Genomic DNA, 13,458 nt, shown 5'->3' with positions numbered 1-13,458 from the left:
TCACCTCTGCCTGGAGCTCTCTCACCTGCCCCTCCAGCGCTGCAGTCTTGGCACAGGTGGGACAGGTGAGAGAAGCCCCCACTCCCACGTTCCCCCCCGCCCCAGGGACCAAGCCAGGCAGCCCCCACAGGCAGATGGCCCCACCTGCATGGAAGCCCCACCGGTCCCCGGGCCAGGAGGCAGCCGCAGGACAGGAGCCCTGGCTGCACTCCACGTGACAACTCCCATGCTGTCACCCCCACTCACTTACCTGGAGACGTGCTGCTGCTGCCGCCGTTGATTCTTCTGCTGCCTGCGGCCTCTCTCGCTCCTCCCTGCACGAACCCTGGCGCAAACTCCGGTGCACCCCTAAAGAGCGCGCCTGTTTGCACTCCCTGTTCGCGCGGCTCCCGCCTGGCGCGGCTAAATGGAGTCAGGCAGGGAAAGAATCCCCTGCCCGATCGCCCTCACCTAGCCCCACTCGGTCCCTTCCCCTTCCCCTGCTTACCTCCTCGTTGCCACAGCTGTCCCTCAGCTGCAGATTGTTGCTGCTGCTGCAGATCATTGCTGCTGCTGCTGCTGCTGCCGCCATCTCAAGGGTCAGGGGACACCGGGGGGCAGGTGGGCTCCCTCCGGCGTCCTCAGCACAACTCCCTTGGCCAGCCGATTAGCCCTGGTTCAAATTTCCAGGGCCAATCAGCAGGGCCATCAGACAATCAGCTGAGCCAGTCAATCAGCTCTGTCTGCCTGGAGCCCCGCCCCCTGTGGGAACTCTGCTTGTCTACAGGAGCTTCCTCCCACCAGGGGATCCCTGGTGAGCCAACTCTTGGGCTTCCAAGCCCCTAGCCCTCACCCACTTGGCTCCTAACCCTCTCTCACCCCGGCGGAAATTCTGGCGTGCCCCTAAAGAGTGCACCTGTTTGCACTCCCTGTTCATGCGGCTCGGGAGCATGGCTCCCGCCCAGCGCAGCTAAATGGGGTCAGGCGGGGAAAGAATCCCCTGCCCTATTGCCCTCACCTGGCCCCACTCGCTCCCTTCCCCTTCCCTGGCTTACCTCCTCTTTGCCGCTGTTGTCCCTCAGCTGCAGATCGTTGCTGCTGCTGCTGCTGTTGCCGCCGCCTCAAGGGTTGGGGGACACCGGGGGCACATGCGCTCCCTCCAGCGTCCTCAGCACAACAAACAAATGTTTGTGCTGCTGATCTATTTTATATGTTTAAAAGTTTAGTAAAAGATGATGGCAACCATGATAAAAAGACACGCTGGTAAGTGTTTTTGTTTCCTCGTCATCTTTATATCATGTGTTGGGCCAGATGATCGTCCAGGTCCCCATCACCCCATGATTCTGTTTCTGATATTCTCTTTAGAGTGTATTTTGCACCTGGTAATGTAAACATTATACATTAGTAATTTTTTTTTATTATTTTTACCACTTACCAGAAAATCCATCAGTAAGTAAACAGTAATGTTTTGAAAGTCTGTCATTATAATTGGGAAATGTTGTATTTATTTAGACAGCCTCTTCTAGGAGGAAAGTCTGGGCAGAAATCATTATGACAGCCTTCTCTATTTCCAGATAACTTTAACATTTAGAAATCTATTTTATGCCAGCTGTTTTGGCCCTGAATGGATATATGATTTGTGCCTCCCAAAATGTGCAGTCCTGAGTAAGTGTATGAATCAAAGATTTGTAAGCACTAGAAATAGAAAAGGTTTATTATTTCATATAGACCATCCTCTTGTCAGTATGGGAGCAATTCCATAATACACTTTGTAGTGCTTTGTTGAGACTTAAAATGTTACCAACCCTAAAGGTGTCACCACTTCAATTGGAAGGCTATTTCACAGTCTAATAGATCTCATTGTTAGGAGGTACTTCTGATATTCAGCCTACATTTTTACCTTTATTACCACATATGCCCAAATCTAATAAACTTTGAAGTTAAGATAACCCTCCAATAATTTGATTATGTAGAATTGAATTATTGAGGGGTTGTTTTAAATTTGCTCCCTGCCACTGCTACAACAGAGAAAGCATTGCAGGGCAGGCTGGCCAGACTCCTACCCCTTGAGCTCTTCCACTCCTTGACTGTGACCCCTTCTCCCTCCCCTCAGTCACTTGTTTCCTCTGCCTTTTATCTTTTGTAGTGGCTTTGTGGGGCAGTCAGAAGCAGTGGCTCAAGCCAGGTCAGGGCAAAAGCAGTGGTGACAGCTATGTGCTTGGTCAAGGTTAGGGCCAGAGCAGAAGGTAAGCTGCAGAGAGTGGGATCTCCTCTGTGCAATTCCTGAGCTGTATACCTTGAGTCTCCTTTATTTGCCCCCCAGCCTCCCCTCCACTCTCGCCCCACCGTGCAGTCTTCCCAGGTGCCTCTTTACTGCATGCCCCTTCCCCCTGCAACACAAGCCACTCCAGCCCTGAGCAGGCAATGACTTGGTTTGGGATTCCCCAGGGCTGCAGCAGCTACCTGCCCTAGCTGATACACAAATCCAAGATAAAGCTTTTTTCCCCCGTGTTGACAAGGGCAAAATCCTTGTCTTGCATTTGAGTAAATATGGTAGTTTCATTTTGTTGTTCCACCTCACATATGCAGGGACCACTCTACATTATTCCTTTCCCTAATTTTGGTTTAATCACCCCAAATATGTTGACAACTACCATTTTAAGGTTGTATGGTAAAGTACTCAAAAATTAGAAATCCCACAAGTAAGGATCTTTTGCAATTCTAGTTTGGTCCCCCTCTGTGAATGCAGTGTAGAGTGGTAATTTATTATATGATCACATACTTTTTTCTCCCTCAGAACTCCTGCCTCCTTTGGTTCACAGAATAGTTTTTCTCTGGGGATGAATTAAAACTATGTAGCAAAGGATGATAGTGTCTATAGGATCTGTGCTTCATTTATTATGGAAGTTGGAAGGCAGTGAATGAGGCAGAAGAATGGAAGGAAAAGAAAAGACAGGTACACTTCAGTGAAGCCCTGGAGATCTGAAATCTCTCCCTGGTTGTATTATAGAATTCCTGTGTGATGCTAGACAAGTGGCTTTAAAACAAACAGGGCATCTACATGTGTGCCTTACTGCAGAGTTGACTAATTAGCAGTAAAGCATGAAGATACCCAAGGTCCAAGCACTGGCATCAGTTGGACTTAGTACTAACAAGATGTACACACTTGAAAGATATCCTGCATACATGATACTTTTAAAATGCAGACTGCATTGTAGACTACTCCCTTGTCTTCTGCAAAGTGAAATTTCAAGCTAAGAAGATCCATTGCAATAAACCTGATGGACAACCTCATATTGACTTGTGTCAAACCAATGATCCTGTCAACAAATGGCTTTTTGAAGAAGAAGTAACAAAGGCAGTTGGCACGAATGAAACTGCATCAGATGCATGGGAAGTCCTGGAGACAAGTATATACAATGTGGCAATCAAGAGTTTTGGAAAGAGTACTAAGACAAACATTGACTTGTTTGCAGACCATCCAGAGGTACTGCTGCAACTCATTGAGAGAAAAATAACTGTCCTAATCACCTACAAGTCTGCTACTACTGATTTGCTCAACCAGGTAAGAGAAGCTTGTAAGGCTGTTCAAACAGTTTCCAGGAGGTGTGCTTAAGAATTTTGGCTGGGTCTCTGCAATAGTATCCAACAGGTGGCTGACCCAACAGGTGACTGATCCAACAGGTGACAGTAGATGGTTATATGAAAGTATTAGAAAGACCATTGGGTCAACAAAGTATAAGACAGCTCTGTTGAAAGACATGGATTGCAATATCATAAAGGATAAGAGAAAGCAACTGGAGCAGTGGATTCAGCACTATGGAATGATATGCTCAAGGAAGTATGTAATAGATTAATGTGTGCTACATGAATTGCCTGGGTTTGAAGTTATGACTTTGCTGGATACCAAACCTACACTAAAGGAACTTGGAAAATGTATCAAAAAGATTCACAATAACAAAGCTTCAGGATCTGACTGTTTACCTGCTGAAATGTATATATGTGCTAACAAAGACTTGCTGCAAAGATTGCATGAGGTACCCAGTTGGACAGAAGAAACTGTTCCGCAAGATTTCAAGGACACTCATTTCATCCAACTCTATAAAAACAAAGGAGACAGAAGTGACTGTAATAATGACAGAGATATATCTCTTCTCAACATCGCAGGAAAAATCTTAAACCATATTATTTTACCTAGATATCAAACATTAGCTGAGAAAATCTATGCTGAGAGCCAGTGTGACTTCTGCTTGGAAAGGTCCACCATAGATATGGTCTTCTCTGTAAGACAACTGCCGGAAAAGTGCAGAGAGAAGCATATCCCACTGTACATGGCTTTATAGATTTAACAGAAGCCTTTGACATGGTTAGTTGGTCAGGGTGTTACAAAGTTCTGAAAAGCTTGACTGTCCACCTACACTGCTAAACCTTGAGAAATACTTACAGAGTGGTATGAAGGTATCTGTAATGTATGAAAACCAAGAGTCTGACTCATTCAGCATCAACAACGGGCTGCATACTGGCTCCCACATTGTTTAACATTAACTTGTCATTCTTGTTGCAACATGCATTCCATGATGTTTGAGAGTTTGATGTTTCAGCACTAGATGTGATGGAGGACTGTTCAACATTGCAAAGTTCAGAGCTAAGGTGAAGGTGAAGGAGATCGTCCTAAGGGACCTGTTGTTTGCAGATGATGGCTCACAGTGTCAATGCCCTGCAACATCTCATTACCAAGTTCTCTGACTCATACAAAATCTTTGGACTAGCAACAAGCTTGAAGATGACTTTTATTGTACACCAAGGCTCTTTAGAAACAGTTGCAGATATCACCATAGATGGTACTTGTCTTGATGTTGTTGACCAATTTTTTTACCTTGGTTTTACTGTTACCAGTAATGTTGATCTTGATGCTGAGCTTGCTAGTAGAATTAGCGAAGCAGCCAGGAATTTTGGTCTTTTGCAAGACAAGGCCTGGAACCAATAAGAAACTATCAACTAAAGTGAAAATCCATATTTGAGATGCATGTTTTATCTACTCTTCTATATGGTTCAGAAACATGGACAGCCTATGCCAAACATCAAAAGACTAAACAGCTTTCATATCAGATGCCTGTGTAAAATTCTTTGAATGAGATGGCAAGACAAAGTGACAAATATGGAAGTGTTAACTCATGCTGGTATGTCATTTTGGGGAATATTGATTAGCAGGGATCCTGGTTTTCCGTGATAAAAAAACCGCAAATTCTCTGATAAAACCCCCAAAATCCATGATTAAAATGAAAGCCCCCACTTCCCCAGCCCTGCTGGTGCCCCTCACCTTGCCATAGGATCCCCAGCCCTGCTTGTGCCCCTCACTCCCCCCACAAGAGCTGTCCAGCACCACATATGCAGGCACAGGCACAGACACACATATGTAGGCACATGCAAACACAGACATACACACACACACACCCCCAGCAGGTAGGTGTATGGGGGGAAAGGAGCGGGGTGGGTGAAAAGGAAGGGGCGGGGGGTGCCAGATCGAGAAAGCGGGGGGGAGTGAGTGTGTCTCTGTGCCTGCTCCAAGGAGCAGGGGCAGGGGGGTGAGGGCAGTGGTGCCCTTCTGTGGGTTGGAGGGACATGCTGGGTGCTGCTGGTCCCATGTGGCACACCATGGCACCTCTCTGCCTTCCACCTCAGCTCAGTCTGTGCTTGCTCCCAGGAGCAGGGCTGGGGGGGCCAGGGCAGCGGTGCTGCTCTGCGGGCTACACATGCCCACCTGGCTGGAGGGCCAGGCTCACACATGGTGACCACCACTGCACTGCCACCCCCATGCCCTACGCTGCTTGCCCCCATCTGGCCATGGGCAAGACGCGCAGTGGCAGCCGCCTCCACAGCACCACCACCAGCTGCCACTGCACTGTACCACTGCCATGGTGCCACGCCACCACCCACTGCTGCTTGCATGCAGCATCTGCCACCACCGCTGCCACACCCTGCACTGCTCTCCTGCAGCTGGCCGCGGGCAAGTGGCACAGGTTGCAGTGGTGCTCTGGTATTGGTGGCCGCCGCATGCGAGTGGTGGTGCAGTGTGGTGGTGGCACTGTGGTAGTGGCCGCCACATGCAAGCCTCCCTTGTCCCCTGGCCAGGTGGGTGTTTGCAGCCCACAGTGGGGCACTGCTGCCCTTGCCACCCCGGCCCTGCTCCTGGGAGCGGGCACAGACCGAACTGAGGTGGGGGGTGGGGATGCGCCGTGGTGTGCTGTGTGTGACTGGCAGTACCCAGTGCACCCCTCCCCACGTAAAAAGCAACAGGAACATGGTGGGGGAGACACCACTGCTGCCGCACCCCGTTCCGTCCCTGCCCACTTGGGCTGAGAGAGGGGGAGGTGTTGGGGAAAGCCCCACATGGAATGTCCACCAGACGGTGGGCACACCATGTTTTACCCCAGCACCTCCTCGTTCCCTCAGCCCCCAGCCAGCTGCCCCCCCCCAGCTCTGCCCTGCAGCCTCCAGCCCCACTTACTTTATGGGCTCCAGGAGGGCAAGTGAGCCTGAGTTAAGCCTCCGGTAAGTAAGAGCATCCCTTTCCTCCTCTCCCTTCCCCTCCCGGCAGAGCTGGGGGCTTTTCCACCCTTTTCAGAATTAACTCTTGCAGGCTGGAACTCTGCCCACCTGCACAGCTCTTTGCAAAAGGCAGAAGTCCATGGGTTTCTCTGCTAAAAGGGTAAATCTGTGTTTTCTCTGAGAAAAATGGAAAATCCGTGGTTTTCTCAATTTTTCCATGGGAAACGGAAAACCTGGATCCCTGTTGATTAGTTGGAAAAGACTCAGTCATGTCAAGTATATGCTGGGTCACAGGATGCCAAAGAATGTGCTGTACTCTGAAGTTCGCGAAGGGTCGAGAAAGAGAGGCAGACCACTGTGCAGATTTTAGGATGCTTGCAAAGATGACTTAGCATCCTTTGGAATCTCTGTGGATGATTGGGAAAGGATTGGGACAGGAGTGCAGAATGCCGCTCTGGTTATCAGCCAGCCTGCGGATGGAGTGTGGCACTGTGAGACGGACTGAATCAAGTTTTTTTATAATGACCAGTGTCAGAGGAGGAAAAAATCTGTTGCTCAAATCCAGGGCATTACTAGTTCATGGATGTGCCCTAACTGTGGGTGGGACTGTTACTCATGCATTGGACTCAGTAGCCATTAAAGAACTCATTGGCACATACACCATACTTTGTAAAGAATGATAGTACCAATTGAAAGAGTCACCATCTGTGCGTGCAGTGCTGTTAGGCCTGAGTAAACTTTTTAATTCTGTTGTAGGATAGTACTGTCTGACACGAGTATTATGGTGACCGGGGCTGGCTGGGGCACGAGTTACAGTGTGAAGGCTGCCTGCTGGCTAAACCTACACTCTAGCACCCTTGTGTCCCAGCCAGCCCCTCCGCAGCACATTGAGCATGGACATAGCAGCTCTGGGCTGGCAAGCTGATCCCCTGAGCCCCCTGCCAGCCAGGGCTGCACCACCTTGATTGAATGTGCTGTGGTCCTGAACACATATGTAAACACTGTGTCTGGGAGCAATAAACTCCAGCACAAACTGCCAGATTTTATTCAGTCGCATTGATTTCACATTAGATGCACTCACATTCAATTAATTTTCACCAATGAAATGTTCCTCATTTTCTGGAGACCTGACTTAACACCCGGATTTGCAGAACTGCTGAGCACTTGCATGAAGTGAATAACGGCTCTGATTTGAACATACAAATGTTACAAAATGCTGCACACTGAAAAATCAGGTTGTTGAGATTTAAATTAGGCTTCCATTTTTAGTGGATACTTTTGACCTTACTTTTACTGTGTCACTGTTCTACATCTATAAAATGGGAATAACATCCCTTTACCTCACCATGCTGTTACAAAAATAAATTACTTTTGAAGCACTTCAGATAATGTAATGATAAAAACTATAGAGAAGCCCAGGAAGAAAATGTTTCTGTCTTCAGACATGTTTGACAAGTGCATGATAAAAAAGTATAGGGCATATATTGAATGACAAAGGGAAAACATCAAGCAAATACCATCTATTCTGTGAACTGAATGAGGCAGGTACCCTGTTACTAACTATTATACAGTAATTTAATAAAAGATGGTCATATAAGGGAACCAAATACAGTTGTACCCCTGATTGTAATGTGAGTGCGCATGCATGCATTTGAGGTTTTAAAGAACCTAAAAGAAAACAAAAAATTCTGGTATCTGTCACTTGAAGTAATAGAAATGATAGCAGTAGTGCCCCTCTTTCTTTGCATAGACCAGCGCAACATGGGGAAGACACATTTTCTTGAGGGTTTCACAGAAATGCCTCAACAGCATAATAATGGTGAGATTTGGGAATCTTAGAATACATTCTGGAGAGGAGAGTTATCTAGTGGGCTGACCTTCCCCAAGACTGATTTCTTTTACTGTGCCCTTTCCAACTGTCTGTATCCTTGTCCTGGACCTGTATCTTCCCCATCTTCAGCATATCATTCAAGGGCCTTCTTAGGGGGAGGAGGTTAAATCTCTTATGTATATGTAAGTCCAAAGTTTGAATCCAGATTTTAAAAGTTTATAAGATACTGTTTTGATATTTTTATGCCTATGGTAGCAGGTACATGAAATATCTGCTAGTGAGAGAAATAATACCAGAATTTAAATCACGCTTCTTTTCCTCAAATATTTATTTTGATTAAATTTTTCATTTGATTTTGTTGCATATTTTAGCAGTTGGTACTTGATTGTTTTCTGTTTCTTCCTTCTGTTTACACATTGGACTATTATTCTATACTATTTTGTAGATTGAATCTTGAAGAAGAGTTAGATCAGATGAAAGTTCATAGATCTGTGGATAAGGCTACTATACAGGAACTGAATCTATGTCTGCAACAAGAAAGAGAAGGTAAATTGTCCTTAAGTTTAAGTAGCATGTTTTTAGAAATATTTTGTGTTGAGATTTTTTTTGTTGATGAAGAAATTCACTTTGAAATAATTAAATTGTCTTTATGGGATTCAACTGACTTCAAAATATACTTAACACTTCTTAAATCTTACATGGCTTTTATAGTAATCTTAACTAGTATCAGTAAACAAACTATTTCTGCAAAACTTTATGACTTGAGAGTAGGAGATGCCAGGTTAGTGTACTGTCTAGATTCAAAACTACCAGCCCAACAAACAAACACATTATTTATGCAAGCACCCCAAAACATGAATTTTTTCTTTTCTCTTTTCTATTTGGCTGCTTTCCATGTCTGTGGAGTTATTGTTCATATTTGTGAAAACAGAAGGAACTAAACTCTCTCTCTACATTTATATATATATGGGGAGAGAGAGTGATATTAAATTCAAAAACTACAATTTAGTAAAACTTAGTAAGCTGTTTAAGATAAGCGGTGGATTTCTATTTGATACTGCTTCATAGCTGTTCTCCTAGAAAGAGATGTTGAGCTGGAGGAAACTACATAAAAATGTAAAATACTAAGTTAAAAGTCACTTGAATTGTGTTTGCCAATTCAGCTTGCCTTAAAAAAGAAGCAGCAGCTGAGAGGTAATTGGGTGCTTGCTAAACATGTCTATTTCCAAAAAAAAATGCCCAAAAAACCAAAACAGATCTCTAGAAATATCAGAAATACCCACATATTAAATAAATAAATGAATAGCCTCAGAAATTTACAGACTAAAATGTCTTTTCTGTTTAAACAAATAAAAGAAAATTTGAATATTTGCTTCAATCTGTGGAGTTACAGTGGTTACTTTTTCTGAGGTGACTGAATGGGTATCTATATCAGTTGCATTTCTCATCAGTTGTTGGTTACCTGAATGCTATCTACCAGTATAATTTTTGGGGCGGGAAGGGAGTTGGGCGGAGTTTGTTTAGAAACAAATAGTTGGATCAAATCCAAGGATGTTTTACTAAATTAAAAATTAATTGAAGTCTCATGAAAGATTGTTTACGAGTTCACTCATAAAAAAATACCTGCTCGCTCATTCACGTTTAGGGAATCTACCTAAATTGTGTTTTTGTGGATTTCGCAGAAACTGTGAAATCCAGGGTTACCATGGAAAAAAAGTCCATGGAAAAAAAACGTAATAAAAATACATTTGTATTAACTATAACTAAAATAAGGTTTTAGTAAGTCCTTCCACCCAGGAGTGGAAGGCACCAGCTGGTGTGGCAGCACAAAGGAAGCAGCAGACAAGATGGCAGCTGCCCTTCCTCCAGCCTCCCCCCTCCTTTGGGCGAGATTGCTGTGAAGGAATGAGGGAGAGTGAACAAAAGCCCTCAGGTGCCTACATGCTGGGCAGGGGTGGTCAGGGAAGAAAAGCAGCCGGCAGCAACAGACAGGGAAAGTGAAAGCAAGCAACACTTAAAGTATGGAGGGGCTGCGGGGCTGCAGCTGGAGACTGGAAGGGAAGAGAAGCAATCACCACACTTCTGGAGCAGCATCTCGCTCCAGATTGGAGGAGGGAGGCTGCTCAGAGGTATTTCCGGACCTGGAGAGGGGCAGAGTGGGGTCATTTCCCTGCAAGCTGCAGAGACAGGAGCGGCTGAGTGTCAGCAAGCATGTGTTGCGAAACTTGCTGGAGAAACACTGGGGGAGTGACCCAGAGAAGGAGGCAGGTGGAGGCCTGCACACACAAGGCTTCTGATAATCCCTGGAGCAAAGTGACAGCTGAGGATCTGGGGGAGAGGCCAGAAGAATTGCTGTTTCAGGTTAGAGCTTTGCTGCACATGGGAGAGATCCCATTGGGACTGTGAATGCTCATGTGTGAGCCGGGGCAGGCATGTGCAGAGCAGTGACTGGACCAACTGATTTATTTTGTTGTGATTGGGACATAAGAGCCTGACCCCAGGTGTAGGAAAACAAGCTCAGGGCAGTAGCAGCAAGCCCTACAACACTTACAGTTGTCACATCTGCCAGTCAGCACCAAAGGGCAGAGCTGCCGCGAAAAGCCTGCAAAATGTGTTCTTCATGCCTAGACAAAGCTATGAAAATGGCTTTGTCTTGCCACGAGTTAAATAGGCCCCTATTCATGTAACACGGATGAGAAGCTTCTTTTACTCCTCCTGTGCATTTTAGGAGATGTGCCACTGATCCCTAGACAGTTTTATGCATTAGGTTCACGAAATGGTTTGCCTCAACAACCCAGAAGACTAGGCATAGAAAATTTGGTGTGTCTGAAGTTTCCTATGCCAATCCTATGAGGTGATTGAATGTACGGAGCTGCTAGTGCCCCAGACAGGAGGAGAGTACACCTTAATTGTGACTCTGAGAGTGAACCTTAGTTAAACCCCACCAGTGATTTTTCACAATTCCAGAACAATTCCCCTACACAGGTAAGTAGCAAGCTCCTGCGGCTGCGAGTCCTGTCAGCTGATGGGACTCCCAACCATGGGGGCATATGATATGCTTCTGTGGCTGGGAGCCCCATCAGTTGACATGGCTCCCAGCCATGTGAGCATACCCAATGGCAGAGCCCCAGCCTAGCCACAAATTCAGTTAATGGCCTGATAGGAACCAGCCACAAAGTTATTACACAGTTTTTGTGTAATAGCTTTGTGGCTTATTCCTTGTTTTATCACACCATTAATTGTGTTAACATGTGGCTGGGTGACTATTTAAGATGTGATTATCTAGTTAATCATGTCTTAAGTGCAACATGTGCCAGGGAACTAATGCTTAGAAATATCTTCCTGAATTCATCATTCTAACAGCTAAATTAATATTCCCTGATCTTTTTTAAGCTGATAGTTCCTGAAAGAGATGCTTCCAGGTAGGTTTGCTATTAGTGTATAAGTCTAATCTAGTTTAGAACTAAGACTAGTTAAGCTTAAAACTTTAAAAGCTAGGACAAAGAATATGAGAGAGAGAAAGTGTCTGTGAATCATTTTGGTTTTGGTGTTTATGCTCTAAACTGCATCAGAAAACTTCCTTCCTCTTCCCCATTTTACAATTTTATATTTTAGTTGTAAAAACCCTGGTAAAAATTATTAATGGCTCTAAGACTTCAAGCTGGAGAGTGGGGGTCTGCTGTTGTTTGGGAGTTTTTTTGGGGGGGGGGTGTTCAGTGAAAAGGAAAGTTTGTTTTAAGCTTACCTTAAGCTTCCTGAAGTCCATTTAACAGACGTTCCATATGTAGCACTGCAGGTGCCACAGAACTTTGAAGCACCACAAAAGTGCAAAAAGTCCTTTACAGGTGCAAACAGATGTATCAAGCCCCCTGGCTGAAACTACAAAGTTGCCACTGATGGCCACCCCATTCCCTGGCCATGGGGATATAACATATTCACTGACAGTCTGCCAATCCCTGTGGGGGCAGGAAGCAGAGCTCCAGTGAGCTGTCAGTAAGCATGCCATAGTGCCTGGAGTCTTTGGGGACGTGCTGCCTGCTCCCCCATTGTTGCACTTAAAAACCAAAGTTCTATTCTAGTGCTTTATGAATTGACACAACACTCTGTTGATGAATAGCAGAAAGGCTTGCTTTAATAAGTACCAACAAGTTACAAAACTAAATGACAGAAAAGATTCTTTCCCAATATAAAATAAGCCATTAGTCCATAATATTATCTTAGCTGCACAGAGATCTTTACTCAATGCAGGCAGGAAGCAGTTCTTGTACAGTCTCAAAGCGTGGGTCCTTCACTTGTTGGCTGGGTGGCAAGATGGCTTCTGGTCTGGACTGCACACAACTTGCTGACAAGTCTGCTTAGTTCTTATACTGGTTCTTCAAAGCATTTTTCTTGATGCTTGGCCAATTAAAGTCTGAACAAAACAGGGAGGAAAAGGTTGATCATTATATCATAACTGTTAATAGCCTGGCTCCTGTTCTTGATTATCTAGGTGTAAAGACTAGGTGTTTCTGCAGCCTCTGCAATTACAGGTCAATCACAGATGATGGGCCTTGAGCATCAGACAGGAAGGATACTTAGAGGTGTCACCAAACTTGTTTTGGGGTATTTGTTTATTAATGGGGTACATTTGCAGTAGCTCATGAATTTAGACATACACCGGATGGTTCAGACAAACACCTTAGAGTGACATTGGATGCTGGCTTTGAGAAATGTGAGGATGTCACATGCAGAACATATTCAGTGCTCCTTTTACAGGTTTCTTTTGAGCTAGATATTTAGTCTTTTGTTTTCTTTAGCTGCTAGGTCAATTGAAATGCATATGTAGTTTCCTTGCCTTCACTGGCTCAGCCTTTCTTTAAAGGGCTTTCTTGGTACATATATGTGATGAGCGCATCAGGACTCTGCCAACAATTTTAACCACTTTTATTACTTTATGGCATCGGTCTTGTATTGGGTACTGCAAGCACTCCACTGTCTCAGCACTTAATGGGTTGCAAGCCATTAGTGGAGTTTGATTTTCTTGTGGCAGTCTTGTTACCACAACCCAGTCTTGCCTCAGCCACTGTCCTGCATTTTTATGCAAGAGACACTGTCCAAGC

General features: G+C 45.1%; 1 protein-coding gene across 5 annotated transcripts in view; it reads left to right on the top strand.

The window, feature by feature from the left end:
- The window catches only part of CNTLN (centlein), a 474,592-nt gene that overhangs the window by 256,047 nt on the left and 205,087 nt on the right, over positions 1-13,458 (top strand). For all 5 annotated transcript variants that reach the window (XM_019517543.1, XM_019517544.1, XM_019517542.1 and 2 more), the window contains one exon: positions 8,805-8,905. In XM_019517543.1, coding sequence (XP_019373088.1) covers positions 8,805-8,905 — 101 coding nt within the window. The remainder of the gene's footprint in view (positions 1-8,804; positions 8,906-13,458) is intronic.

This window comes from Gavialis gangeticus, unplaced genomic scaffold (assembly GCF_001723915.1).
Source record: "Gavialis gangeticus isolate Ggan-Ray unplaced genomic scaffold, GavGan_comp1, whole genome shotgun sequence".
Lineage (NCBI taxonomy): Eukaryota > Metazoa > Chordata > Crocodylia > Gavialidae > Gavialis > Gavialis gangeticus.
Note: the sequence above shows the minus strand (reverse complement) of the source record. Positions and strands in the feature narration are given on the sequence as shown.